Source organism: Epinephelus lanceolatus, chromosome 19, assembly GCF_041903045.1.
Source record: "Epinephelus lanceolatus isolate andai-2023 chromosome 19, ASM4190304v1, whole genome shotgun sequence".
NCBI classification, from domain to species: Eukaryota; Metazoa; Chordata; class Actinopteri; order Perciformes; family Serranidae; genus Epinephelus; species Epinephelus lanceolatus.
In genome coordinates, this window is record NC_135752.1 from 39,748,783 (window position 1) to 39,775,389 (window position 26,607).

Consider the following 26,607-nt stretch of genomic DNA (forward strand, 5'->3'; position numbering starts at 1 on the left):
TACTTCCAGCAGGATAACGCACCATGTCACAAAGCTCACATCATCTCAAACATGACAATGACTTCACTGTACTCCAATGGCCTCCACAGTCACCAGATCTCAGTCCAATAGAGCACCTTTGGGATGTGCTGGAACGGGAGATTCTCATCATGGATCAGCTGTGTGATGTCATCATGTCAATATGGACCAACATCTCTGAGGAATGTTTCCAGCACCTTGTTGAGTCTGTGACACCAAGAATTAAAAAGGGGGTCCCACCTGGTACTAGCAAGGTGTACCTAATAAAGTGGCTGGTGAGTGTACATATATGTATACGGAGGACAGGTAGGTTGAAGGGATTGCGTGTCACCTGAGACGCCTGCAGAGCTGCAGACCACTGTTCAAGGTTCAAGACCAACAAACAAAACTGATTATGAATCAGTGAGTCATTGCAGGCAGTTCCTCTTTATTTTTTATAAAAGTAAACAATTAAATGGTTTCCATGTAGTAATCCTCAAACACCATGTAATTCAGTCCTCCTGTGTTTCTGTTTTTGGCCTCGTCAGGTCAAAGTGAATCCACACACCTTCAGTCAACATCGGCTGTATCAGCACGTACAGACGGGAGCTGAGCCTGTACAAAACACACTGTGCAGCTGGGACTGACCTGCCTTTCACATTTATCACAGCGGCTTGTTTCAGTCGCTCAGAGCCTATTTTCAGGTCACAGCTCCACATATGGTGGTGCAGTCAGGGACAGAGTCCTGAGCAGAGACAGCACATATTAGCTCTGAATAAACCCACTCTTCCTCCTGTCGTCGACATCGTTCAATATCCCTGAACAAATATTTACAGGATCAGACTTAGCGGGTGGCTGCTTTGTCCCACAGAGGCCAAAATAAGCCTTCCTGGTACCGATGCATTTGCATAACTTGATGTCATGCCTAAACCTGTCCATGTGTCGTTCTGTCCATGCAGTGCCATGACCAGTGTAGTGGATTACATTTAAATTAAACTGGTAGTTTTACATTTTGTAGCAGCTTGTTGATAATTCAACAGCATTCATATTTGCATCTTGAATCGAGAAAGAGAGAGAGAGATTTTGAGTTAAAACTATTTCAAACATTTTATGTATCAGTTTATAGCGTATGTACTCTAACATGCAGTTTTAAATTCAAATTAAGCAAAGTTTTAATAACAGGTATGTTTGTACAGCTTTATTGAACTTCAGAAAGTTAAGTTAACACAAAGTCAACAATACCTTACAGAGATTTATGTCACAGCTAATTGAATTATGGAAGCTAACTATACTTGATTTTATTTGTACTGTGAAAACAAAGTACCTGGTAAAAAGTACTTGATATATTTGGAGCCCAGTCGCACTCTGAAGTCAACAGTATCTGGTGCTTGAGCAGTGACCTGCGGCGTCAGACACCAATGAAAAAAGGCGTCCTGTAACGTTGGCGTGATACACAGTCTGTTGCCGCTATAGTTTAATTTAGCAGGAGTTAATCCGACTGGGGCGGGAGGGCCGAGGTCTGAGTGAGAATGTTTGTTGATCTTTCAAAATCAAGTTAGAGTCCCTTAAAATAACAAAGTAAAGCTTTTAAATTAAGAATATTTGTTTAACTTACAAAATGAAGTTACTGAAAGGTAAAATATTTGATGTAATCAGTTTCACCATTTCTTTTTAGTTGTATCAGCTCAGGTTTGAGTGTTTAGCTCCTCTCAGACATCTCAGCTCATTCACAAAGAAACCTGAACAGTTTGAGAATGTTGTCTGTCTATAAATGTCTCAGTGGCTGACTGTGTTTGACCATCTGAACCCTGCGGGCCTCTCAGGTCATCAGGTCACCGGGCCGCTTGCTGAACATGGAGCGTTCAGTCACCGAGCAGCACAGACAGCTGCAAACCTCCAGAGATCAGACACCAACTTTACACAGGCTACGATTCAAAACTGTGATGTCCTGCTCCTGTAACACTCATCATGAACACTCTCACCCTCCTGCCACGTCTTTATTTCTCTGCTCTTTATGGGTTCATTTCCCTTAGAAAGATTTCTATTTTTTGTCTCTCTTTTGGGCTCATTTGTGTCTCTTTGTGGTTGTTTTGTGTCTCTTTGTAGTCATTTTGTGTCTCTTTGTAGTCATTGTGTGTCTCTTTGCGGTCATTGCGTGTCTCTGTAGTCATTTTGTGTCTCTTTGTAGTCATTGCATGTCTCTGTAGTCATTTTGTGTCTCTTTGTAGTCATTTTGTGTCTCTTTGCGGTCATTGCATGTCTCTGTAGTCATTTTGTGTCTCTTTGCAGTCATTTTGTGTCTCTTTGTAGTCATTTTGTGTCTCTTTGCAGTCATTTTGTGTCTCTCTGTCGTCATTTTGTGTCTCTTTGTAGTCATTGCATGTCTCTGTAGTCATTCTGTGTCTCTTTGTAGTCGTTTTGTGTCTCTTTGCAGTCATTGCGTGTCTCTGTAGTCATTTTGTGTCTCTTTGTAGTCATTTTGTGTCTCTTTGCAGTCATTGCATGTCTGTAGTCATTTTGTGTCTCTTTGTAGTCATTGCATGTCTGTAGTCATTTTGTGTCTCTTTGCAGTCATTGCGTGTCTTTGTAGTCATTTTGTGTCTCTTTGTAGTCATTGCATGTCTGTAGTCATTTTGTGTCTCTTTGCAGTCATTGCGCGTCTCTGTAGTCATTTTGTGTCTCTTTGTAGTCATTGCATGTCTCTGTAGTCATTTTGTGTCTCTTTGCAGTCATTTTGTGTCTCTTTGTAGTCATTTTGTGTCTCTTTGTAGTCATTGCATGTCTCTGTAGTCATTTTGTGTCTCTTTGTGGTCATCGCATGTCTCTGTAGTCATTTTGTGTCTCTTTGTAGTCATTGCATGTCTCTGTAGTCATTTTGTGTCTCTTTGTAGTCATTTTGTGTCTCTTTGCAGTCATTGCATGTCTCTGTTGTCATTTTGTGTCTCTTTGTGGTCATCGCATGTCTCTGTAGTCATTTTGTGTCTCTTTGTAGTCATTGCATGTCTCTGTAGTCATTTTGTGTCTCTTTGTAGTCATTTTGTGTCTCTTTGCAGTCATTGCGTGTCTCTGTAGTCATTTTGTGTCTCTTTGTAGTCATTTTGTGTCTCTTTGCAGTCATTGCATGTCTGTAGTCATTTTGTGTCTCTTTGTAGTCATTGCATGTCTGTAGTCATTTTGTGTCTCTTTGCAGTCATTGCGTGTCTCTGTAGTCATTTTGTGTCTCTTTGTAGTCATTGCATGTCTCTGTAGTCATTTTGTGTCTCTTTGCAGTCATTTTGTGTCTCTTTGTAGTCATTTTGTGTCTCTTTGCAGTCATTTTGTGTCTCTTTGTAGTCATTTTGTGTCTCTTTGTAGTCATTGCATGTCTCTGTAGTCATTTTGTGTCTCTTTGCGGTCATCGCATGTCTCTGTAGTCATTTTGTGTCTCTTTGTAGTCATTGCATGTCTCTGTAGTCATTTTGTGTCTCTTTGCGGTCATCGCATGTCTCTGTCGTCATTTTGTGTCTCTTTGTAGTCATTGCATGTCTCTGTAGTCATTTTGTGTCTCTTTGCGGTCATTGCGTGTCTTTGTAGTCATTTTGTGTCTCTTTATGGTTTCATTTCTCTTAGAAAGATTTCTATTTTTTGTCTCTCTTTTGGGCTCATTTGTGTCTCTTTGTGGTTGTTTTGTGTCTCCTTGTAGTCATTTTGTGTCTCTTTGTAGTCATTTTGTGTCTCTTTGCAGTCATTTTGTGTCTCTTTGTAGTCATTTTGTGTCTCTTTGCGGTCATTGCATGTCTCTGTAGTCATTTTGTGTCTCTTTGTAGTCATTTTGTGTCTCTTTGTAGTCATTTTGTGTCTCTTTGCGGTCATTGCCTGTCTCTGTAGTCATTTTGTGTCTCTTTGTAGTCATTTTGTGTCTCTTTGCGGTCATTGCATGTCTCTGTAGTCATTTTGTGTCTTTTTGTGGTTGTTTTGTGTCTTTTCGTAGTTGTTTGGCTCTGTTTGTAGTCATTTTGTGTCTTTGTAGTCATTGCATGTGTCTTTGTGGTTGTTTTGTGTCTTGTTGTAGTTGTTTGGGTCTGTTTGAGATACATTTATGTCTCTTTGAGGTAAATTTGTGTCTCCTTGTGATTGTTTTACCCCTTTCTTTGCATCTTTTTTTGTGTCTCTTTGGCATGTCTTAATTTGAGATTTTGCAGATGAAGGCCAGGGGCCCCTGGAAACTTTAGGCCCCCTGGACCTGTGTCCAGTTAGCCCGCTCAGTAATCCATCCATGCCCCAAACCCCCAAAGTCCTATGTGTCCCTCTCAGTGTTGAAACAAAACCTACAAGCCTGGAAGCAGACGACAGTGTGGACGTTGTGCAGCAGGGAGATCTGATATGATAAACTAAATGCACTAATTAATTACAAGAATGAAAAAAGCATGTAAATAATCATGATTACTTTATTAGTGAAAACAGTTTTATCATGTACTCTGCAAATCATTTTCTCAATTGCTTGATTAATCATTAAGAGCATTAAATATCAAACATTACTGAGAGTTTCCAGAGTCCAAGATGACGGTTCAAATATCTTCAGTCCAAAATATAAGAATATATAAATCTAGAAAAATGATTCCAATGAATAATCAGTCAAAATGAATCCATTAATCTTAATACGTGTTTCAGGCCAGGATTTTGTTTGACTGTGAGCTTGTCGTACATCCTGTGAAGTTCGTTTAGTCCCAGATCACAGCAGGTGTTTACATGTCGTCAGCCTCCGGGGCTCTTTGTGAGGACACATCGTCTCTGTGGTGGAGGACGAGGAGCAGGAGGGTCAGTTACGCTACGTACTGCTCCGTCCGTTGGACTCTGCAGCTCCGACATTGGGACACAGCTATGGACTCTGGAATTTATCAGCTGACCACCGCCTGCATTTGTTGACTGATCCCAAATCAGATTGGCAGCATGACAATCATTCACATGCCAGAGATTTTTTGGACAACATTTGCCAAATCCAGCATGTAGAGATATCAGTATCAGCAGTATCAGCAGTATCAGCAGCGGCTCTGACAACATGAAGTGATTATCAATATCTCTTAAAGGGTAACTTTGGTCTTTTCAACCTGGACTATTTTCTCATGTTTTTGGTTATGTAATGGAAACAACTATTTCTGAAATGGTCTGATATTAAGAGACAAACAGGCAAGGAAACCTCTGTGAGCAGCTGAGCACCATCAGTGTACGTCCACTAAAAATGTTTGTTTCAGTCACTGACAGGCTCGGACTGTTATTCTAGGTGTTAAAAAAAAAAGCAAAGGATTCCTGCACTGATAGAGCTTTGTGTTAAAGAGTAAGATCCCCAAAATCACCATCACCAAACACACACAGTTTAAATAAACTGTGATTTAATCATCATTAAACACACTTCATTCAAAGTCAACACAAACAAAATAAAACTCACAGAAACCATCTTGGTTCATGTTTCCACTGTTCCAACAATCACCAGCTCTGGTTTGGTTGAAATTAACCCTTAATTCACCAGTTAGATGTGACAACATGCTGCCTCTATACACACTAACATGACTGTGTATTTAAATGGAGTCTGGTGAGTTTGGTGACAGTGATTTGGTGATCGTCTTCTTTAGTGTCCAGACCCTTTCCTCTGTCCTGGAGCTAATATTCAACAAGCCACAGGGGTAGAAAACACACTGGACCTGGTATACACTCACATCTGTGAAGCATATGAAGCCGCCCCCCCCACTTCAGCCAGTTGGACCACTTGTCATTCATGCTGCTCCCAGCATACAGACCACTGTTAAGGTGCTCCAAGCCAGCACACAGCACCACCAGAAACTGGTTGGAAGGAGCTACTCCAACCTGCAGGACCACTTTGAGACCACAGACGAGGAGTATGTTCAGGGAGGCAGCACACACACACACACGTGTAGAGGAGGACACAGATTCTGTGACTGGATACACAGAGAGGTGAATTGAGGATGTCACCTGTTTAAAGCCTGTCACTCCATGAGCCAAGCAGAAACCATGGCTTACAGCTGAGGTCCGTAAACTGCTGAGGGCACCGGACGCTGCCTTCAGATCAGGGGAATCAGGCGTATGTGGCAGGACATTCAGGCCCTAATGGACCACAGAACATCTGGACAGGTTAACAACAGTGACATGGATGCATTAAATAGCATGATTTGAAGCCCAGAATGACACACTGGCATCTGGCACCCTGCCCACTTCATCTGGACCGAGGCGACATGAGGACGACCCTATCCAGAGTCAGCCCACACATGGCTGCAGGACCAGACAGCACCCCAGGGCATGTGCTCAGATGCCCAGCCAGCTGACGTCCTCTCTTCAACATCTCCCCGAGCCAGGCTTCCAAGAGGCCACCATCACCCCCAAAAAAGCAGACTGTGACACTATCGCACTCACTCCCATCATGATGAAGTCAACGGACAGTAATGGGACATATCAGATCTTCCCTCCCCACCTCACTGGCCTCGCTTCAACCCTGCACCCTCGCTGTCTCACCCGGACAACACAAACAGCTACACCACAACACTATTTATTGACTTTAGCTCAGCACGTAGCACAGTCATCCCTCAGGAGAGCTGGCAGGTAAACTCTCCATGCTTGGCATCAACACATCCCTCTGTGACTGGAGTTTGGACTCTCTGATGGAGGGAACACAGTCAGTGCATATTAGCAACGGGACATCAGGCACCGTCACGCTGAGTGCAGGAACCCCCCAAGGCTGTGTGCTCGGCCCGCAGCTGTTTATGCTGCTAACTCATGACTGCACTGCCAACAAACTCCAATCAAACTCAACAATCAACAAACTAATCACGTCATTAAATTTACTGGTGAGCTGGTGCAGAGAAAATGACCTTTCTGTCAATGAGGACAAAAACAAAAGAGATAGTGGTGGACTTCAGGAGGACGGCATGTGATCAGGAGCTCCTGGACGTGAGCTGGGGTCTCGTTTATAAAACAATGTGTAGGATCCATACTAAAAATGTACGTACGGACAACAGCCCCCAAAAAAGTTCAGGCTTCCACCTCACCATCTGCGTCACCAATTTCCCGTTTACAAAATGTTCGTAGGCATGAGTCAAAGTTTCTCTCATCAAGTCTTTTTGTATCATCCTGGTCTCACTCCAAAGTCGTCAAAATCCGGTGCTTGGGTAGTGACTTGCGTCAGACACCGACGAAAAAAGCCGTCCTTTAATGTCGGCACGATAAGTGGTCGGTCACCGTTATAGTTTAACAGTGCTTAGCAGCATCAGGGAGAAACGCAGCGAGACAATAATGGAAGTTAAGGTGGCGAAAGTTCAAGTAGACCGGGAGGGAATGGTGGTGGATGGGTTCATAAGATTATAAACCCAACCACGTGTGTTTGTTGATGGAGGAAAAATAATGCCAGTTGGCGGTGTTGTACCAATGTAGTGCTTTTATTTTGAAAGAGACTGTATGCAAACTGTACATTTCCTGTGATAACAGAAGTGTATTTTGAAAACAGACAATGCATATAACAGGCTGAAGTTGACACGGCATCCCAGAACGTCAACAACCAACACACCCAGGGTACCTTGGACGCCATATGTGGACGTGGAAAGTCCATGAGCAAATGTCAATATGTGACAAGGACAGAGTGAGACAGACATAATTTTAGATTTGGTCGAGTTTAAGAGCTGTTTCAGATCTGTAAAGGTGTGTTGTACGCACCATGTCAGGTCACTCACTCTCCGGGACCGCCAGTGCTACTTGAATAAGTAAACACTGACCAACGGGACCAGACTGGCCGACCCGTATGCTCTCACTCAGTGGATGGATGATGTCACAGGAAGCCAATCTTACAAAGGAGGACCACACTTGTTTGTTTTGCTATGGAAGCTAACGTTAGCTAATGTGCTAAAAAGTTAGCGTTGCAGAGAAATCCAATATTCCTCTTAATCCCTCCCCAGTTTCTGATGAGGTGGACATGATAACCCTTAATACACATAACCTTATTCATCCCTACAACAGGAAATACTTTTTCCCTAACCTGATATGAAGTGTGCGCTGCACATGTGAGCATTTTTGATGATGGCCTCTGTCCAGTCCTTTGGTCTTATCACATTTAACCATAGTTGTCTTTGTTTTTGTTGACGGGCAGTGGCGGCTGGTTTTGAGCCATGACTCCTTCTATTCTGGCTCCCAATAACACAACAAGACAAACACATTTTAACACTCCTATGGAGCCTACAGCCCTGTGGGGGAGAGGCAGCTGCACCTCCAGCTGATAACATGATGTCATCGTGACATCAGCCCTAAAAGGGTCTGTATAATATTCACTCCTCTCCACTCACCTATTTTTATTTGTATGAGTATTCTCAATGCACTTTATTACACTTTAATGTTGTCGTGTTCATGTTGAACGTCTCGTTTGCTTCATGGTCTTTACTGCACCTGGATTCATGAGTAACAACATTTCTTCTCTGTGTGCTGCTGTGTTTGTAGTAAATGTGAGTGAATGGAATTTGAAATGTGAGAGTGAAGTCGTACCGGCAGATTCCTGCAGCTATAATTACTCACTAACATCACACTTCCTGATGGATGTGATTTTGGGTTTGTCCATAGCATTATTAAATTAATTCTATGGAAGTGTCTCTGAAAGCAGCGGCAGTTTACTCTGGCTTTGAATGCTAATTTATTAATTTCCTAAAGTTTAACTACCAGTACAATACGGGCCCATCTCTACCAGGAAAATAAAATAACAGTTGTGCATGATAAATATAAAAAATGTAGTCACAGTTATAAATTGACAGATGTGCGGGAAAAAGTGAAATTTTTGCAACACCAAATTATGAAACAGACGTCTTTTTTGAATAAAGATTTGGACTTATCAGGTCAAATCATGAGATATTACATTATAAGAAAGTAAAAAAATCAACATAAAAATAAACTTAGTACAATAAATTAAAATATGACTGTGCTGACTGGTGCTGCGATATAATTTTTAAGTCAAATTTTTGAAACTCATAATGAACGTCAAAATGAGATACTTGCAAATCAAAATAATCATGGTAGGCTAAGTGACCTTTTTGACACTAATGAGCTTCCATAACTTCTTGAGATAATTAATTTTAGCTAAGTCAAGTGAAGAGACTCAAAATGATGAGCTAATAAATAAAAATGAGCCTTAGCCATAAAGTCAATATAAGATACTTGTACGTCAAAGTAATCATCGTAGGTTATTTGACATTTTGACCCAAATAAGATTCCATACATATTGAGTTCGTTAATTCTAATTAAGTCACATTTTTAGGACTCTAAATGATGAGCTACTGGGCGAAGAAAGAAGCGCCTAAGCTAAAACTGTAATTAAGTCAAACCTTTAAAACCCGAGCGAGCCTCCATACCTGACACATGAAACATGCCTCCTGAAACAAAGGGAGGATCCACGCCGCTCAGGCCTCCGCTGACTCGTCGATCACTCCGTCAGCGCGCTCTCTGATTGGCTGTGTGCAGCTGTTCACGTGAACCTGGCGTGGGTTTCGCTGCAGGGAGACAAAAGTGTGCAACGAGTTTAAAATGTGAGGAGACAGGAGCTCGAGACCAGAGCGGCCACACCGACACCATCAACACCGGAGCGATGGTTCCCACACACCGGAGAGCTGCCGCGTGACGTCAACGGAGAATAACCGTCCAGGTGACTCCAGGTGACTCCAGGTGTCTCCAGGTGTCTCCAGGTGACTCCAGGTGTCTCCAGGTGACTCCAGCTCCAGGTACCTGCTGCACTCTATTTTAATGAGCTCATGAGTTTCAGCCGGTTTGCTTTAACAGTGACTTAGTTTTATTTCTGTAATATCTGAGCAGCCAATTAAAAATCAATATCATGTGCGTGACGTCGCGTCCCACAGGTGTGTGAGGCTGACCAGCAGGGACAGAGGTGCAGAAATGACACCGTGTCATTATTAAAACCTGCGCAGCGTGCAGAGGGGTGTGTGCTGTCTGCAGCACCAACATTTTTTACAGTGGACAGGTTGTGGAGAGACTTCCGCACTACCTGTGTGAGGATTAAAAGACTCCTACGACATATGAAAAACGCTTGAAAACAAGGTCACAGATATTAAAGACTCCAGAGTTTCTGACGTCACTCAGCAGCAGGTAGGCTGCAGGATTTTAACTTTTGAGTAAAGTCATTTCTGTCTCTCCGTCCTGCTGGACTTTGACCAGAGGTGCTGCTTTCTCCTCTTACTTTGCTCTAAATGTGTGTCCGTGTTGTAGTTTACATGATGCACCTGATCGCAGCTCATTTCTTTGGGAGAATCAGGTCATTAAAGTTATTAGTTATGTTAAAGGAAAACTTCACCCACAAAATGAGCAGCTCAGTGACTCTGTCGTGTGTACAGCGAGCACAGGGTCCAAAACAGGAATTAAAGTTATCAAGGTCAAAACTTTATCAAAACAAACTCACACACACCTCCTGCAGCGTGATCAGAGTCTGATTTATCCTGTTGTACTTTGACTTTCCACTAAAACATCACAACAGAAATCACTTCCTCTGAGGAGCGGCGTTCCCTGAGCCTGTCCTGGCACGCTGCTCAACCCCAAGACAAATGTGTTTTTAAACATTTGATTCCCGTGTATGTGACTTAGGAAAGAAGAATGTGATGTGAATGTCATGTGATGGCTATAAATACCAGCTATTGACACACCTGTACCAGTTTTGATCCGGTTACAGTGGCCGTGAGTGGGGAAATAAATTACACTGTGTGAGTGTGATTTTAAATCGTTTTCTCTCCTGTGTTCATGTTAAAGAACAAGTGGAACAAAAACGTCTTGGCTGGATAATCTCTCAGACCCTGTGTCCTCATGAGGACGTCACATTTTGGGTTTACTGGACCTTATAATACATTCTGCTTAAAGGAAATGACCACTTTAGAAGGAAAACACAGACAGTACTTACTGACCCTCATGCCGACAAGAAGTCCAGTGTAGTTTTTAATCCACAAAACTCGTTCGGGGTATCAGAGGATAACAGCTAGCCGGAATAACAGCTACCCCTGAAGTGCACGGAACCCACATTTTGAAAATGTAATAAAACTCCGCTAATGCATTTCAAAAACATCAGAACGGCTCGTCCGTTGTAATCCAAGTGCTCTGAAGCTGCAGGCTGCTGTGTTTACATGGCAACGTGCGCTAGACTCGAGAACTATCACCACCACTAGCCATCAGCTAGAGTAGATTACGTCTTTTCAAGTCAGTTTTGTCGGTAGTCCAATGTCTTGTCAGGTTCCGCTGTTTCACGTGATATGCGTGGATTCTCACTATGACGAACGGTCGCAGAGAAAATCCATAGAGAAGAACAGGTGTGAGTTTGGATGCACTATTCGTCATCGTTCAGGCCAATAGGATTAAACTCATTTAATAGTTTTAATAATTTCAGTCCAGTACCTTTGGAACCAGCAGTAAGCCTTCAGACATGGTACCTAGACCCTCGGTGTGTTCAGACAGTCCTCTTAAATGTGGGCGGGGTTGTTGTCACTCACTGCTCCGTCCAGCACTCGCTGTATTTCCTCATCAGCGGTGACACAGATGGAAGTCTGCACCTGGTTTATCGTCCACAGAACGAGGCTGCACGCCCACATTTTCACAACAAAATAGAACAGGCTGCAGTGAGAGTCTCTCTCCATGGGATATTTAAAAATAGCAGCTTTGTGCATTTAGTCCTTCTCAGGCAAGCTCAGGGGTTTAGTGTTGCTGTAGCCCACAGGAAGTGAGGATTAGAATATATGACCTTCACATAATCCGCTCCAAATTAATCTATATTTTTAAAGTCATTACTAAAAGTGTGTGTCATATAAAAACTAAAGTGATGGTCAAAGTTGTCACAGTGAAATTTAAGGTGTGCTGATGGATTCACGTCATCAACTCATGCATTGAGTAACATTACAAGTTAACGTTCCACCTTAAAAGTTGCCGGCAGTCGGCCCAGTGAATGAAGTTATTTTTTCTCTTTCATTTTATAGTTGTAGTTTACTGATGTATGAACAGAGGTTACATAAAACCAGAGTGAGTGTCCTCTACTGACCAATCAGACTGCAGGGTTTCTAGCTCCACCTTTTAGTACCAGATCTGTGTGCTAGGTACCCCAACAGAGGGGGGACCAAACATGGGGACGCTAAGGAACGCTTCTGTTGGGACCATCCACAACTTTCACTGTGGGAATGGAAAAAGAGCGAACTGAACCGTACTGCTCGATGGAGACGGGGCTTAACTGTCATCTCTTTCTTTCAGCTAGAAATATATTTATTGGCATGACATGACACAAACATTACATTAACAACAGATTTTTTTTCTAAAACCTTTTTTCCCACGTGTTAATTAACAGATTAAGAAACAGTTTAGATCAAACTTAGAAAATGGATCACCAGAAGTTGTTTCTCACTTGCCTCTTGGGGCTTCTGTATCCGGTTCATGACCTCACTGGACTTTGATCAGGAGCGTATCTGTGTTCCTCAGGTCGATATGCTCTTGATATGACACATTAAAGAGACCCTTCAAAGGGTTAAATGTTCTCAGAGATGTTTCCCTCGGTCAGATGTTTCGTTTTTTGTCTCGTTGCAGGTCGACATGCTAAAATCACCTGCAGCTTATATCCTACTGATGTTATACTGTGAAACTACGCCCTCAAATTTGACTTGACTTTAGACTTGGTTTCTCCACAGTGGCAGAACAGATTGTTACTATTAAAACTGCATTTGAAAAATCAATCTCCCTTCACTCTTTTGCAATTTGACCCGTGAAGCTATCTCTCACCAGTCTGTCTCAATATTAGTTTATATCTTGAGAGATAGGACCCCGGGGACATTTCATCAAACCAACTCAGAGCTTTAAAACACCCTAACAATCATCTGTCCTCTCTGTGTTTCAGTGCACTGTTCCTGTTTCCTCCCGAGCCCACCATGCCGATCGACATGGCATTACCTCTGTACCTGTCCAAAGAGGAGTTTGTCTACAGGACGTCTCCTAAAACATGCAAACCTGCCCTGAACTCCTGCCTGAGGTTCCAGCCCTCGCCCTGCGTGGAGCAGATGGAGCCCGCGGATGGAAGGTCCTCCAGGAAAGACTCGAGAAAAGCCAAGAAGCAGGTGACGTTTGCCGACCACAAGGGGCTGTCTCTAACCAGAGTGAAGCTCTTCTCCCAGTTCACCGATCCCATCGATATTCCCGTGAACATCCAGGAGATGCTCAGCTCTGCTCTGTCTCTGACGGCTGGGGAGGACAAACTGGTGCTGGACTTCACTCAGCCCTCCTCAGACTACCTGCACTTCCGTCAGAGCCTGGAGAAGAACTTTGTCTGTCTGGAGTACTGCGTGTTGAAGGAGAAGTCCTTGGCGGGAACCGTTAAAGTCAAAAACGTGTCCTTTGAGAAGTCTGTGAAGCTGCGGGTGACATTCGACAGCTGGAGGAGCCACACGGACGTAGACTGTGAGTACATGAAGGACACGTATCCCAGCTCGTACAGCGACACCTTCTCCTTCACCGTGTCTCTGCCGGATCAGCTGATGCCTCACGAGCGGGTCGAGTTCGCCGTCTGTTACAAGGTTGATGGACGTGAGTACTGGGACAGCAATAATGGGAGCAACTACAGGATCATCTGGTCCTCCATGAAGAGGAGCCAGCAGAGCGCCTGCAGCCGCCACTCTGACTTTGGGATTCATTTTGACCAATACGGCAGCCCCACCTGCTCACACGGGATCTTCCCTGATTGGTCGAGTTACGCAGGATATGAGAATAGCGGCCCGTACTACTGAACAGGACGTTTGTGGTGTTTACATCCCACGTTGAGCTTCTGTTGATGTTGCACATCACACACCTGCTGACTCGCCAAAATGTGGACAAACTTCTGAATTATTTTTGTCTTTGTCAGGGGTTACCTGGGGTTACCTCAACGCGAAAATATTATGTAACCTTCCTGTTCCTGTTATGTCATTGCTGCTCGACCTGCTGATGGTTCTTTTCATTTTCAGTTCATCATTTTATTAATTTCTTCATTTATTCTAAGTTTCAGAGATCTTGTTTTGTGCAAGCAGAGGTCCAAAACTCACATATTCAGTTTATTGTGATATAAAACAGAGAAAAACTGAATATGTTTGGCATTTTTGACTTTAAAAAAAGAAAGAAAAAGAAACCATAAATAAATTATTAAATAGTTGCAAATTAATTTTCAGTCAGTCGCCTAATCATTTAACCGACCAATAATTTTATCTCCACACAGCCTTACCTCAAAGTAACGGTTATATTTCCCACCAGTTGCTGCCTCTATAGATGGTTTGAAATAATGGACGTAGCCACAGTGACATCATGGACTCCCGTCTTGCATTTTAGCTGACGCCATCTTGGATTTTTGGAGCCAGAAGTGACCATAAGCTATTCAAAATGCTAGCTGTTAGCTTGGTTAGAATGGTGCACTTACAGCTATGGTTAACAGTGCTAATGCTAATTTTTGCCTGGAAAACACCCAGAAACTTCCGAAGTAGCCACGTTGACATCTCCTGCCTCGAGTTTGCCAAATTGGTCGTTGCCATCTTGGATTTTTGGAGCCACAAGTGACCGTACGCATGGTGCTAACTCTAATGCTAGCTGAGGGTCTTTGATTTTTGGAGCTAGAAGTGGCCATATTTGGACGAAAGGGTGGAGCTAACCATAATCAGCTAATGCTAATTATAGCAAGCATAAATCAAGCTTAAAACCATTAAAACAAAATTTACTTGCCAGAAGAACTGAACATCCAGGTAGATGTAGCCACTGTGACATCAGCCATTGGTTTGTGGACTCCGATTTTTAAGCCTCAAGTTTGGCATTTTGGCCGACACCATCTTGGATTTTTGGAGCTAGAAGTGACCATAGCCAACCCTAATAATAGCTGCTAGCTTGGTTAGCGCAGTGCTTTTGAAGCTATGGTTAACAGTAATGATGCTAATTTTTGCTACTGAAAAACAGGCTTAAAACCATTGAAACAAAATGCACTTTATGTAAACACAGAACAGCCGACAGCCGAATTTTTCAGTTATACCAAATGCTGAACAAGGTGTTTTTAGGTGACCAAAACGTCACAGTAAAAATTTAGCTTCAGCTACACCCGAACCGTGGTTGGGACTTGGCAATGGATGGCACCCACCTCTAAATCAAAGTGGCCACGTCCTTAATTATGCATGACATTAAGCTGTAATAAAATCTAAACGACAGAGTTATATCAAAATTCACCCTCTGTACAGTTGTAATGAATGTTGAAATTATCTAAACTGCTGTAAACATGTTTATTTCTGCTGTAAAGACATTTTAACGTGAGTCTGGGGACTGACTCGCTCTTGGAGCCAGCCTCTAGTGGACATTAGAGGAACTGCAGTTTATTTCTTAGCCCTGGAAGATGCTGCTTCGTCGTCTCAGGTGGTTTCTCAACACAACAGCTGAAGTTGTTCCACCATAAAATGCATCAAATGAGTTTCAGTCCAGTTTGAATCAAATGTGCAATTTCTGTCAATGTATGATTATTTTTTAAAGGCGTTTAAACAAATGTTTACCGTCATGAAATCACTGTGGAATTCTCAGGTTAAATCTGCATCATGTTATTGATTTGAATGAGATCTGAACTTTGAGGAATGTTTCACTGCAGCGACTCTAAAGTTGAACCTTCAGCAGCTTTTATTTGAACAAGCTGATGTGCTGGTTTTGTTTGCACAAGAGAACACTAAAGAGAAACAAGGTTTGCTCATGTAAAACATTAGTTTAGCCAGAGCATTGATTATTTTTTTTGTTTTAAACTTCTTTTTGTGTGTATTTTAACATCAGTGTTGAGGGATCGAATGTGTCTGAATGGGATTTTTTAAGTAGGTGTAATCTCAGAAATGCTGGTCAGTAAAGCCATACATTTAAAGTTCTTACATTTAAAGTTCTTACATTTAAAGTTCTCATTATACGTTTTTAAATGTTTGTGTGTTGTTCAACTGTACAATCTGCTGTCCGAAAAAAACAATAAAATTACATATTTTTATAATCTAAGATCATTATTATGTTCATTTGCACAATTTAACAAAATTAATACCAACAGTGAAAATATACAGGAGGATGGGAGAAACGTCTTAAAGGGGCTTATTGATTACTTTTGATTAAATAATTTAAAACTTAAATTCATATTGTATTTACAAATAAATATTCTGTAAACATTCTGTGTGTTTATGAAGGATCTCACAGCTGAAAACAAACCATTTTATTTGGTTTCAAACTCTTTATTTTGGCCCCAAAGGAAAAAGGTTTGGGTTTCATAGTCCTTTTATTTCAACCCCAATCGCCAGAATAAATGATGGCGTTGTACTTATATGCTAAACAAATGTTTGTTATATTTGCTTCCTGTCTAAACAACACTGTTAAATGTGTGGTTACATTTATGTTCAAAAACCACTTTGTTATGACGAGGAAAAGTTCATATTTTGGCTTGAAATACCGGTTTTGATGGCGCAATCTTGAGTGGGAATGTAGAAATGTCTTGGTAAAGAACAACTGCTGTAACTGCCACTACCTTGGCGGGCAATGCAGCGATGTCTCTGTAAAAAACAACCACTTTTCGTGACACTGTTCCTGCAGAAAGCGCAACAATGTCTTGGTAAAGAACAATCGCCATTTCCCCAGGAAACACAGCGACGCCTCAGTTAATGGGCAGCACTTATACTGCGCCTTTCTAGTCATCGGACCACTCCAAGTACTTTTGCAACACACGGCACATTCACACACACTGGTGGCCGAGGCTACCATACATGGTGCCACCTGCTACTCAGTAACTATTCACACCATTGGGCATAATTTGGAGTTCAGTGTCTTGCCCACGGGTGCTTTGACATGCAGATCGAACTGCTGAGCATCTGATTGGTAGATGACCTGCTTTACCTCTGAGTCACAGCTGCCCCTTGATAAAAAGCAACCACTTTTTGTGGCACTATCTCACGCGGCGATTTCACGGTAAAGAAAACGCTTTTCTTGCCCTGATATCGGCAGGGAACGTGGTGATGCCTTTGTAAAGAAAACTGTTTCTTGCCACTATCTTGCCAATGATGCCTCTGTAAAAAATCAACCACATTTCGTGACACTATACCTGCAAAAAACGCAGTGATGTCTTGGTGAACAAGCCACTTTTCTTGGCACTATTTCAGCAGGAAACGCAGCGATGTCCCTCTAAAGAGCGACCACTTTTCGTGGCACTATCCCGGCAGGATAATCAGTGACAGGTTGCCAAAAAAACAAACATATTTGGTGTCTAAAAAGCTGCTTTAAACATCAATGACTCGCTAAATCACACCTGGTTTGTTGGTCGGTCTGCAGCTCTGCGAACGCCTCACCTCGTGTTTCAACGTTCATCAGCTCATATGTGACGTCACTTTAGAAACGCTGATGTGACACGTATAAACATGCAAATGTGACGAATCTGTGGTTTACACAAATGTACAATGTTAACATTTTGTTGTGGCGACCGGGCTGCTGATGTAATGTGTTTAGCTGTTTTCCCGTTTCTCCTTGTTCCACAATAAGCGAGCCCACTGTCACCATGTCGTCTGTGTATTTAACCTGCATGTCTACCCTGCATGCCTCCGCTTGTATGACCCTGAGAAAGTAGGACAGTCTCCTGTGAACGTGGTTCTGAAGCTGCTGTGTTTGCTCTGCAGGTTAAACAGGTTCACTTATGTAATCAGACTGAGCTGTGTGAGCAGAGCTGACAGGAAGTTCCTATATTCCTCTATCTGATCCTGGATCTGGGGGGGAAAAAAACATGATCAAATTTAAGACGTATTTTCAGACACTTTATGAAAAACAGCATCTGATATTTTCTGATTTACTAAGCAGGTGAGAACGAGGCTGCAAAGTTCAAATTCTTTTTTTTTCAGTACTCACCTGAGACAGTAGGAGCCAGAGGGATATTTGTGAATGAATGAGAGCTGACAGAGAGTCCTCCTGATCGAACTTGTGCTGAGATTCATGAATACAACAGTCGTATACAGCAGTAAAATCTAAAGTGTAAAGTGGCGTCCATGTTTCAGTACGATTACAGAAGACGACAAGGAAAAGAACCAGAATTCAGATAAACCAGGCAGACAGCAGTGACGTACGGGTAAAATGGTGATGCAAAAACTGACAAGAGAGCAGGTAGAGGTACAGGTGCAGCTGTAGAGGTGCAGGTACATGGTGGGGGTGTACAGGTGCAGGTGCAGGTAAAGGAAACAGGTGCAGGTGCAAGTAGAGGCGTACAGGTGTGGACAAAGGAAACATTGCAGGTACAAGTACAGGGAAACAGGACAGCTGTACAGGTGCAGGTAAAGGGAACCAGGTATAGGTACAACTATAGCTACAGGTGCAGGTGCAGGCATACAGGTACACCTGGATCGGCGCAGGTGAGGGTACAGGTGCAGGTCTTGTCCTTCACTTTGGTGACAGAAGAGGAGGAGTGTGCTGCACGGTGAATGAGGACTGGTGTGTGTCAGCGGGAATGTGAGGTGCTGTCCTGTTCCTGCTGTGGGTAACAGCTGTAACATTTCACCGTTCAGAAGGAACGACTATACGGCCGTCATGTTGAGGTCGGGATCTGTGGACAGTTCAATTATCCCACAGCCAAAAACCATGGATCACCAGAACCATCCAGAAGTTGTACCTCGCAAACAGATTTATTTTAAGAAACTCTCACATCCTTTCTAAAATAGTTATCAGTCAAACAAGTGCATGAGGAAATGTGGAGAGGAGTCTGCAAACCATGGACACGCATTTTGGAAGTGTCGTCTTGTAGATCATTTCTGGAGGGAGGTACAGTGCCTTCCAAAAGAATTCATACCCCTTGAACTTTTCCACATTTTGTCACGTTACAAGCACAAACTTAACTTATTGGGATTTTATGTGATAGACCAATTGTGAAGTGGAAGGAAAATGATACGTGGTGTTCAAGATTTAGAGTCCACCTGTGTGTCCTTCATTCTCAGTACAAACACAGCTGTTGTGTGAAGGCCTCAGAGGTTTGTTAGAGAACATTAGTGAACAAACAGCATCATGCAGACCAAGGAACACACCAGACAGGTCAGAGATACAGTTGTGGAGAAGTTTAAAGCAGGGTTAAGTTATAAAAACATATCCCAGGCTTTGAACATCTCACGGAGCACTGCTCAGTCAATCATCCGAAAATGGAAAGCGTATGGCACAACTGCAAACCTACCAAGACATGGCCATCCACCTAAACTGACAGGCCAGGCAAGGAGAGCATGAATCAGGCAATGGCCCAGTCAAAGTCTGTGGCAAGACTTGAAAATTGCTGTTCACACACGCTCTTCATCCAATCTGACTGAACTGGAGCTGTTTTGCAAAGACGAATGGGCAAAGGTTGCAGTCTCTAGCTGTGCAAAGCTGGTAGAGACATACCCCAGAAGATTTGCACCTGTAATTACAGCGAAAGGTGGCTCGACAAAGTATTGACTCAGGGGGGGCTGAGCACATATGCACTCCACACTATTCAGATTTTTATACCACCACGTATCATTTTCTTTCCACTTCATAATCATGCGCTACTTTGTGTTGGTCTTTCACATAAAATCCCAATAAAATACATTTAAGTTTGTGTTTGTAACGTGACAAAATGTGGAAAAGTTCAAGGGGTATGAATCCTTTTGGAAGACACTGTATGTGATTTACTCAACAAAACATTTGGATTTCAGCCCAGGGACCAGCTGTTGGCCATCGTTGGGGCCAGAGACTGTGACGAGCAGGAAAAAGAGACACTTCTTACAGCAGCCGAGGAGGTTGTAACAGAACTCATGGCACATGGCAGACGGTAAAAGGTTTGGGGAAACGTTTGTGTTTCAACAATCAATATATTATATCACTGTTATGCCGATGACACCCAGCTCTACCTGTCCACCAGGCCTACCTCCACTCTCCCCCCAAATCACTTTCTGACTGCTTACTGGATATTAAATCATGGCTTTCATGCAACTTTCTCAAACTTAACAGTGATAAAACTGAGGTTCTCCTTATGGGTACCAACTCTACTCTGGCTAAACTGCACAGTTTCACTCTAACCACTGACAACTCCAAAGTCCAGTCATCCTGGACAGTACATTGTCCTGTGAGGCCCACATCCTGTTCTCTGGCAACTTCACTGGCTTCCTGTTGAATATTGGATCGATTTCAAGATTCCGCTTCTCACCTCCAAGCCCCTTCATACCCGTCTGAACTCCTCTTCTGCGCTCCAACCCACATCACCATCTGCCCGCCTGACTACCATGGGTACTAGAGCCTTCAGCCGCTCTGCTCCCCTCCTCTGGATCTCTCTCCCCCAGGACATTCCCAGTATTGACTCCCTTTCCACTTTCAAATCCCATCTGAAAACACACCTTTTCAAGCTGGCGTACTATCATGATTATTCTATACCTGCTGTTTATAACAATGATTTTGTCGAGTCATTTTATTAACTTTTCTTGTATATTACTGAGTTGTTTGATTTTATGATCTATGGATACATTGCTATTTGTTTTGTTTACTGTGTCTTGTAAGGTGACCTTGAGTGTCCTGAAAGGCGCCTATAAATAAAATGCATTATTATTATCATTATATTGTCAGTAACTCTCTGGAGATATGGACCCCCTGACTTTATTATTTATTATTATTAATTATTATTTAACTTTTGGTATCAGTGGTAACAGGGTAAAGGTAGTATTAGGTTTAATAGACTTTCTTCCCTTTATTATCGTTTTTATTGTTATTTTATTAGTATTGTTTCTTATTTATTATTATTTTTAGTAGTATTTTTCTTGTTTATTGTTAGTTTTAATAGTACTTTTTCCTTTTTCATATTTTTTAGTATTTGTTTTTCTTTTTTCTTATTCATCATTGTTTTTTAGAAGTTTCTTTCTATTTTCTCAATTATTATTTTAATAGTATTTTTTGGTTTTTCGTATTTTTTAGTATTTATTTTTCTTTTTTTTAAATTTATTCTCATTATTGTTAGGATTTTTTCTTGTTTATTATTTTTAATAGTACTTTTTTCTTTTTCCTATTTATTAGTATTTTTCCTTTTTAGTACTTTTTACTACTTAAACGTGTTTCTTTAAATCTGCCCAATAAACTTAAATCAAATCTTTTATATATTTATTCGACTTCCTGCTCATTTGCACGTCACGTCCTGCAGATGGAGACAGAGTCCTCTCTCTGGTGTCTGAGCAGAAACAGAAAAATAAGTCACATTAGTTTTTTATTTTTCTTTCTTTACTGTGTAACTCGGGTTATAATAACCCTTTAATTTACCTGGAGCATTTGTTTATACATGTTGAACCTCTTTAAAGTCTAAAGTTATATTTATATTTTAATAAAATCAATACCTGGCGCTATGAGAGAGTCTTTAAAGCCATGAATGTGTTTCTTTAATTTACTGCTGCATCTCTTTGCTGATTTAAAAACCAAGTTTGACCTGGTCAGAACAATCACTTTCCCCTCTGTGCTTCCTCCTCCTCCTCCTCCTCCTCCTCCTCTCTCAGCAGCAGGGAGGAGACAGGGAGGAGAAAGGGAGGAGGAGGGCTCAGAGATCTGACGCAGTGTGAGCGGCTGCTTCACTTCCACTCCCCGCTCCCAGGAAGAGACCCAGCGGCTCGGGAAGCTCCCACAAACACTCGGATAAACCCGGGCACAGAGCTCCAGAGGTCGGGCTGTGGAGGCCATGAGGACCCCGGTGAGGCACGGAGCGCAGCCGCGGCACCGGAGCTCGGATCGGGGCACGGAGCCGGAGCTGTAACCGCGGAGGTTTGTTGTCATTGTGTGCAGAGTGGCGCAGGAGAAAAGGATGCCTCCGCGGCCGCAGACACTCCTCCTGCTCCCGTCGACTAGATTCATTATTGCCCGACACAAACTGTCCTTTGTCTCCTCTGTGACGGAGGCTCTGCTGCTGAGGAGCGCGCTGATTTGTGAAGCACACCGTCCACCATGCTGCCCGCTCCGTCTCCATGAAAACTCTCCATGATAACAGGGAGGAAGAGGAGGAGGAGGAGGGTTCCGGCTGCAGCGCCATGGAGGACAAGGAGAACAATCTGAGGACGGCCAGGTTGTGGAGGGATGCCGCCCTCCGCTCCAGGAAGCTGCGGAGCAACCTGCGCCAGCTCACCCTCTGCTCCAAAGACAACCAGATCATACTGCCGGAGGATATAGCCGAGATAGAGGTGCTCAACCTGGGCAACAACTCCCTCCAGGAGCTGCCAGACGGGCTGGGATCCTCCCTCAACAACCTGCGCATCCTCGTCCTCCGCAGGAACAAGTTCACCTCTGTCCCGCGGGTGGTGTTTGAGCTGGGGCAGCTGGTGGAGCTGGACATGAGCCACAACTGCCTGAGGAGCCTGTCTGAGGGTGTGGGGCAGCTGAAGGGGCTCAAGAAGCTATGCATCAGTCACAATAAAATCCAGAGCCTGCCCGCTCAGATCGGGGCGCTTCAGGTCCTGGAGGAGCTCGACATCAGCTTCAACGACCTGTACGACTTCCCCGGGTCTTTCTCCAGCCTCACCAAGCTGCGGACTCTGGATGCGGATCACAACAAGCTGAACCAGTTCCCCCCTGAGATCCTGGCTCTCAGCGAGCTGGAGGAGCTGGACTGCTCCGGGAACAAGTTTGAGGTGTTACCAGCCGACGTCATGAAGCTGCAGTCCATCAAGATCCTGTGGCTCAGCAGTCTTCACATGTCCACGTTACCGGACACGTTCTGTCAGCTGCAGCACCTGGAGAGCCTGATGCTGGACGGGAACGAGCTCACGGCGCTGCCTGCTGCTTTCAGCCGCCTGCAGAGACTCAAGATGATTAATTTGTCCTCTAATGAGTTTGAGAACTTCCCCCAGGTTATTTTGAGCATCACAGGGTTAGAGGAAATTTACCTGAGCAGGAACAAACTGACTCATATCCCAGAGGAAGTGGGGCAGCTGGTGAAGCTGGCCAACCTCTGGCTGGACAACAACAGCATCAACTACCTGCCTGACTCCATCGTGGAGCTGGAGAAGCTGGAGGAGCTCGTTTTACAGGGTAACCAAATAGCCATACTTCCAGATAACTTTGGGAAGCTGTCCAAAGTCAGCATTTGGAAGGTGAAGGACAACCCTCTCATCCAGCCTCCGTACGAGGTGTGCATGAAGGGGATCCCGTACATCGCAGCCTATCAGAAGGAGCTGGCTCATTCGCAGCTCGCTGTGAAGCCGCGGTTGAAACTGGTCCTGATGGGGACAAAAAACGCTGGGAAGACCCGGCTGAGGCAGAGCGTGGTGAGCAATCAGCAGGACGCTAAAGGCGTCCAGGGGAACAAAGGAATCGAAGTGACTAACTGGGTGGCGGACGCTGATCGCTGTCTCACGTTTCTCGTGTATGATCTGTCAGGGAAGCAAAACTACGACCTCATCAAACCCTTTTTTCTCTCCCCTGGTGCTCTCTACGTCCTCGTCATCAATCTCAAAGCATACTCACCCAAGAACTTTTACGCCCATGTTGGGTATTTCCTCCACCTCCTCAGTGCCAAAGTACCCCACGCCGTTGTGTGCTTGGTGGGCACGCATGCAGACCTGTGTGGGGAGGTGGAGCTGGAGGAGAAGAGTCTGGACATTCACAGGCAGATCGGCCTGCAGGAGAAGAGGGACATCCAGGTCCTGAGGAGCCTGGCTCTGCAGGTGGACCAGGCGCTGGAGCAGGGCTACAACGTCCGCTCCTTTAGCCCTCACGTCCTCTTCTACGCCGTCTCAGACAGGAACCTGAGGCGGAGGAAGTCCCAGCTGCAGTACATGCTGAACCACCGGCTGCAGATCCTGTCTCCTGTGCTGAGCGTCAGCTGCACGGAGACCCAGAGGAACATCCAGAGGCTGAGGGAGAAGCTCATGTCCGTTGCTGACCACAGGGACATCTTCCCCAACCTCCACCGCGTGCTGCCAAAGTCCTGGCAGATGCTGGAGGAGCTGCACTTTAAGCCCAAAGACCTGTGGCTGTCGTGGTGGGACTCAGCCCGTCTGGGCCTGCAGGCGGGGCTCACGGAGGACCGGCTGCAGAGCGCCTTATCCTACCTGCACGAGAGCGGGAAGCTGCTGTACTTTGAGGACAGCATCACTCTGAAGGAATATGTTTTCCACAATCTTCCACGATTCATTGCAATTCTCAACGTCTTCTTCCAGAGGGACGAGTCCTCGCTGCTGGACAGGCTCCTGTCGGAGGGGGAGAGGGGGGACAAAGGGAGGGTGAGTCTGGTCATAGAGGACGAGAAGGGAGAGAACCTCAGGGTGACCCATCTGCAGCACCACGTGGAGGGCTTCCTCCAACACGGCCTTCTGCCCTCCAACGTCATCCGCCTGCTCCTCAGGCCGCTCATCCAGACCCAGCAGGACCTCCACCTCATCATGGAGCTGCTGGAGAAGATGGGGATCTGCTACTGCATCAACAAACCCCGCAGCAAGCCCCTGAACGGAGCCACGGCCTGGTACAAGTTCCCCAGCTACGTCAGCAGCGAGGAGCCCCGGGCGGAGGCCTTGGCCGGCGGGAGCTCTCTGCCGCTGTGTCACTTCTTCTCCGTGGAGCAGCTGCACATCCAGTACAGCTTCCCCTTCCTGTTTCCTCCCGGACTGTTTGCACGCTTCAGTGTGCAGATAAACAGCCACGTGGTGCAGAGGTCGGACGGCAGGCATCAGATCTTCGCCTACAGAGGTAAAGTCCCCGTGGTGATCAGCCACCGGCCCTCCAAAGGGAAGCTGCAGGTGGAGACTCTGTCCATCGCCAGCCACGCCTCGCTGCCCAACATCTGGACGGCGTGGCAGGCCATCACTCCGCTGGTGGAGGAGCTGAACGTGCTGCTGCAGGAGTGGCCCGGCCTGCACTACTCTGTACATATTCTCTGTTCCAAGTGCCTGAAGAGAGGGTCGTCCAACCCACACGCCTTTCCAGGTAAAACACCTTTAACTCTTCTTCTTCTCCATCTCCTGCTTTGTCTGTCTGCTCTTCATCAGGCTGGGTCTTTACTGAATATAAATTTACCAAGAACACAAAACAAAACAAATCATCAACGCTCTGTGGGTGCAAACTATCTGACAGGAAAGATTTTAATTATTATTTTCTATTTTTATTCTCTGGATTCATTATTTTGCCTATAAATTGTCAGAATATTTGTTTCCTCTCAGAGAAGGTGGATTTTAAAGAAGGATGGTGATGATGTTGTTTTGTGTGTTTGTATCTATGGTGATCTGCAGGTCACATGACGGATGAACGCGCCGTGTACAATATAAAGAAACCTGAAACTGGTTGAGGAGAGTTTAAAGTTGATTAACTGGTATTGAAGCTCACACTGGTCTGAACCTGTGTGTGTGTGTGTGTGTGTGTGTGTGTGTGTGTGTGAGTAATGACTGTAATTTGACAAAAGCCCTCGACAGGAAATCATTGCAGTATCATCGCTTTGATTTACTCGTTAAATATAAAATGTGACACCTCTGTTTTGTACCCAAACGTCAGTTTAGTGCTGAAGGTAATTTATGACGTCTGAGGAGCTTCGTCCAGCTCTGCTCTGAGCAAATGAGCCGACCAGAACAAATGTTTGATCGTACATTTCTGCAAACCACAGAAACAAAACGTCACAGCTGTGCGTCATTATGTAGCAGACACGTTGTAACTTTACATTTCTATACATTTCAGAAACATTGTGGTTAACGTGTAGTTATGTGATGTTTCTGCTGGAAACATAACAATGACTTCTTTTCATGGCACTATCTAGGCAGGAAAACCAGCGACAGGTTGCTAAAAAGCTGCTGCAAACACAGCAACAAGTCAGTAAAAAAACAACCACTTCTTGTAGCAAAATTCTGTCAAGAAATGCAGCGATGTCTCTTTAACTTTTTGTGTCAGCATATCCGCCAGAAATTCAGCTATGTCACAGTAAAAAAACACTGCTTTCTGTAGTTCTATCCAGTCAGGAAATGCAGCAATATCTTTGTAAAAAACAACTGCTCTTCGTGGCACTATCCCTGCAGGAAACACAGTAACAGATTGCTAAAAACACTCATGTTTGGTGGCTAAAAAGTCGCCGGAAACACAGCAACAGGTCGGTAAAAAACAAGCACTTCTTGTAGCAAAGTCTCCGCTGGAAATCAAGCGATGTCACGGTAAAATACAACAGCTTTTCTTGACACTGTCCCAGCAGGAAATACAGCAATGTCTCGGCTAAAAAAATTACATTTTTTATGACACTATCCGGGCAGGAAATTTTGTGATTTTGTTGGTACAGTCCTGGCTGGAAAAACAGACAGGTGGCTAAAACACACTCATGTTTGGTGGCTGAAAAGCAGCTGGAAACACAGCAACAAGTCGGTAAAAATCAGCTGCTTTTTGTGGCACAATCCTGGCTGGAAACTCAGTGATGATGTGTCGCTAAAAACCAACTGCTTTTGTTGTTTCTTGGTGTTGACCAGTGGTCTGCAGTTTGGCAGGCGTCTCGCCAAGATGTCATACCATCCACCATCCCCTCCACCTCCTGATGACAAAATATGTCAGCATACTCAAAATCAACATTTGTATTTTGTTCAAAACTTCTTTTCAGTGTGTGCGTTTAAAAGTTGCAGTTTTATT

The 26,607-nt window shown here is 44.1% G+C and overlaps 2 protein-coding genes across 4 annotated transcripts in view; both read left to right on the plus strand.

The window, feature by feature from the left end:
• Positions 1–9,526: 9,526 nt before the first annotated feature.
• Positions 9,527–13,918, plus strand: ppp1r3b (protein phosphatase 1, regulatory subunit 3B). Of its 3 annotated transcripts, none has more exons than XM_078161905.1 (3): positions 9,527–9,661; positions 9,702–9,737; positions 12,890–13,918. In XM_078161905.1, exon 3 carries the CDS (start codon positions 12,921–12,923, stop codon positions 13,770–13,772), a length of 852 nt encoding a protein of 283 aa, XP_078018031.1. In that variant the 5' UTR covers positions 9,527–9,661; positions 9,702–9,737; positions 12,890–12,920; the 3' UTR covers positions 13,773–13,918. The 3 variants fall into 3 exon arrangements, with proteins under 3 accessions (XP_078018031.1, XP_078018032.1, XP_033503537.1); XM_078161906.1 differs by having other exon boundaries at positions 9,712–9,737; XM_033647646.2 differs by lacking the exons at positions 9,527–9,661; positions 9,702–9,737 and adding an exon at positions 9,746–10,119.
• A 7,926-nt stretch (positions 13,919–21,844) lies between these two features.
• The window catches only part of mfhas1 (multifunctional ROCO family signaling regulator 1), a 34,795-nt gene continuing 30,032 nt past the window's right edge, over positions 21,845–26,607 (plus strand). Inside the window, exon 1 of the mRNA XM_033647077.2 lies at positions 21,845–24,936. Within this exon, the coding sequence (XP_033502968.2) occupies positions 21,984–24,936 (2,953 nt within the window). The 5' untranslated portion in view covers positions 21,845–21,983. The remainder of the gene's footprint in view (positions 24,937–26,607) is intronic.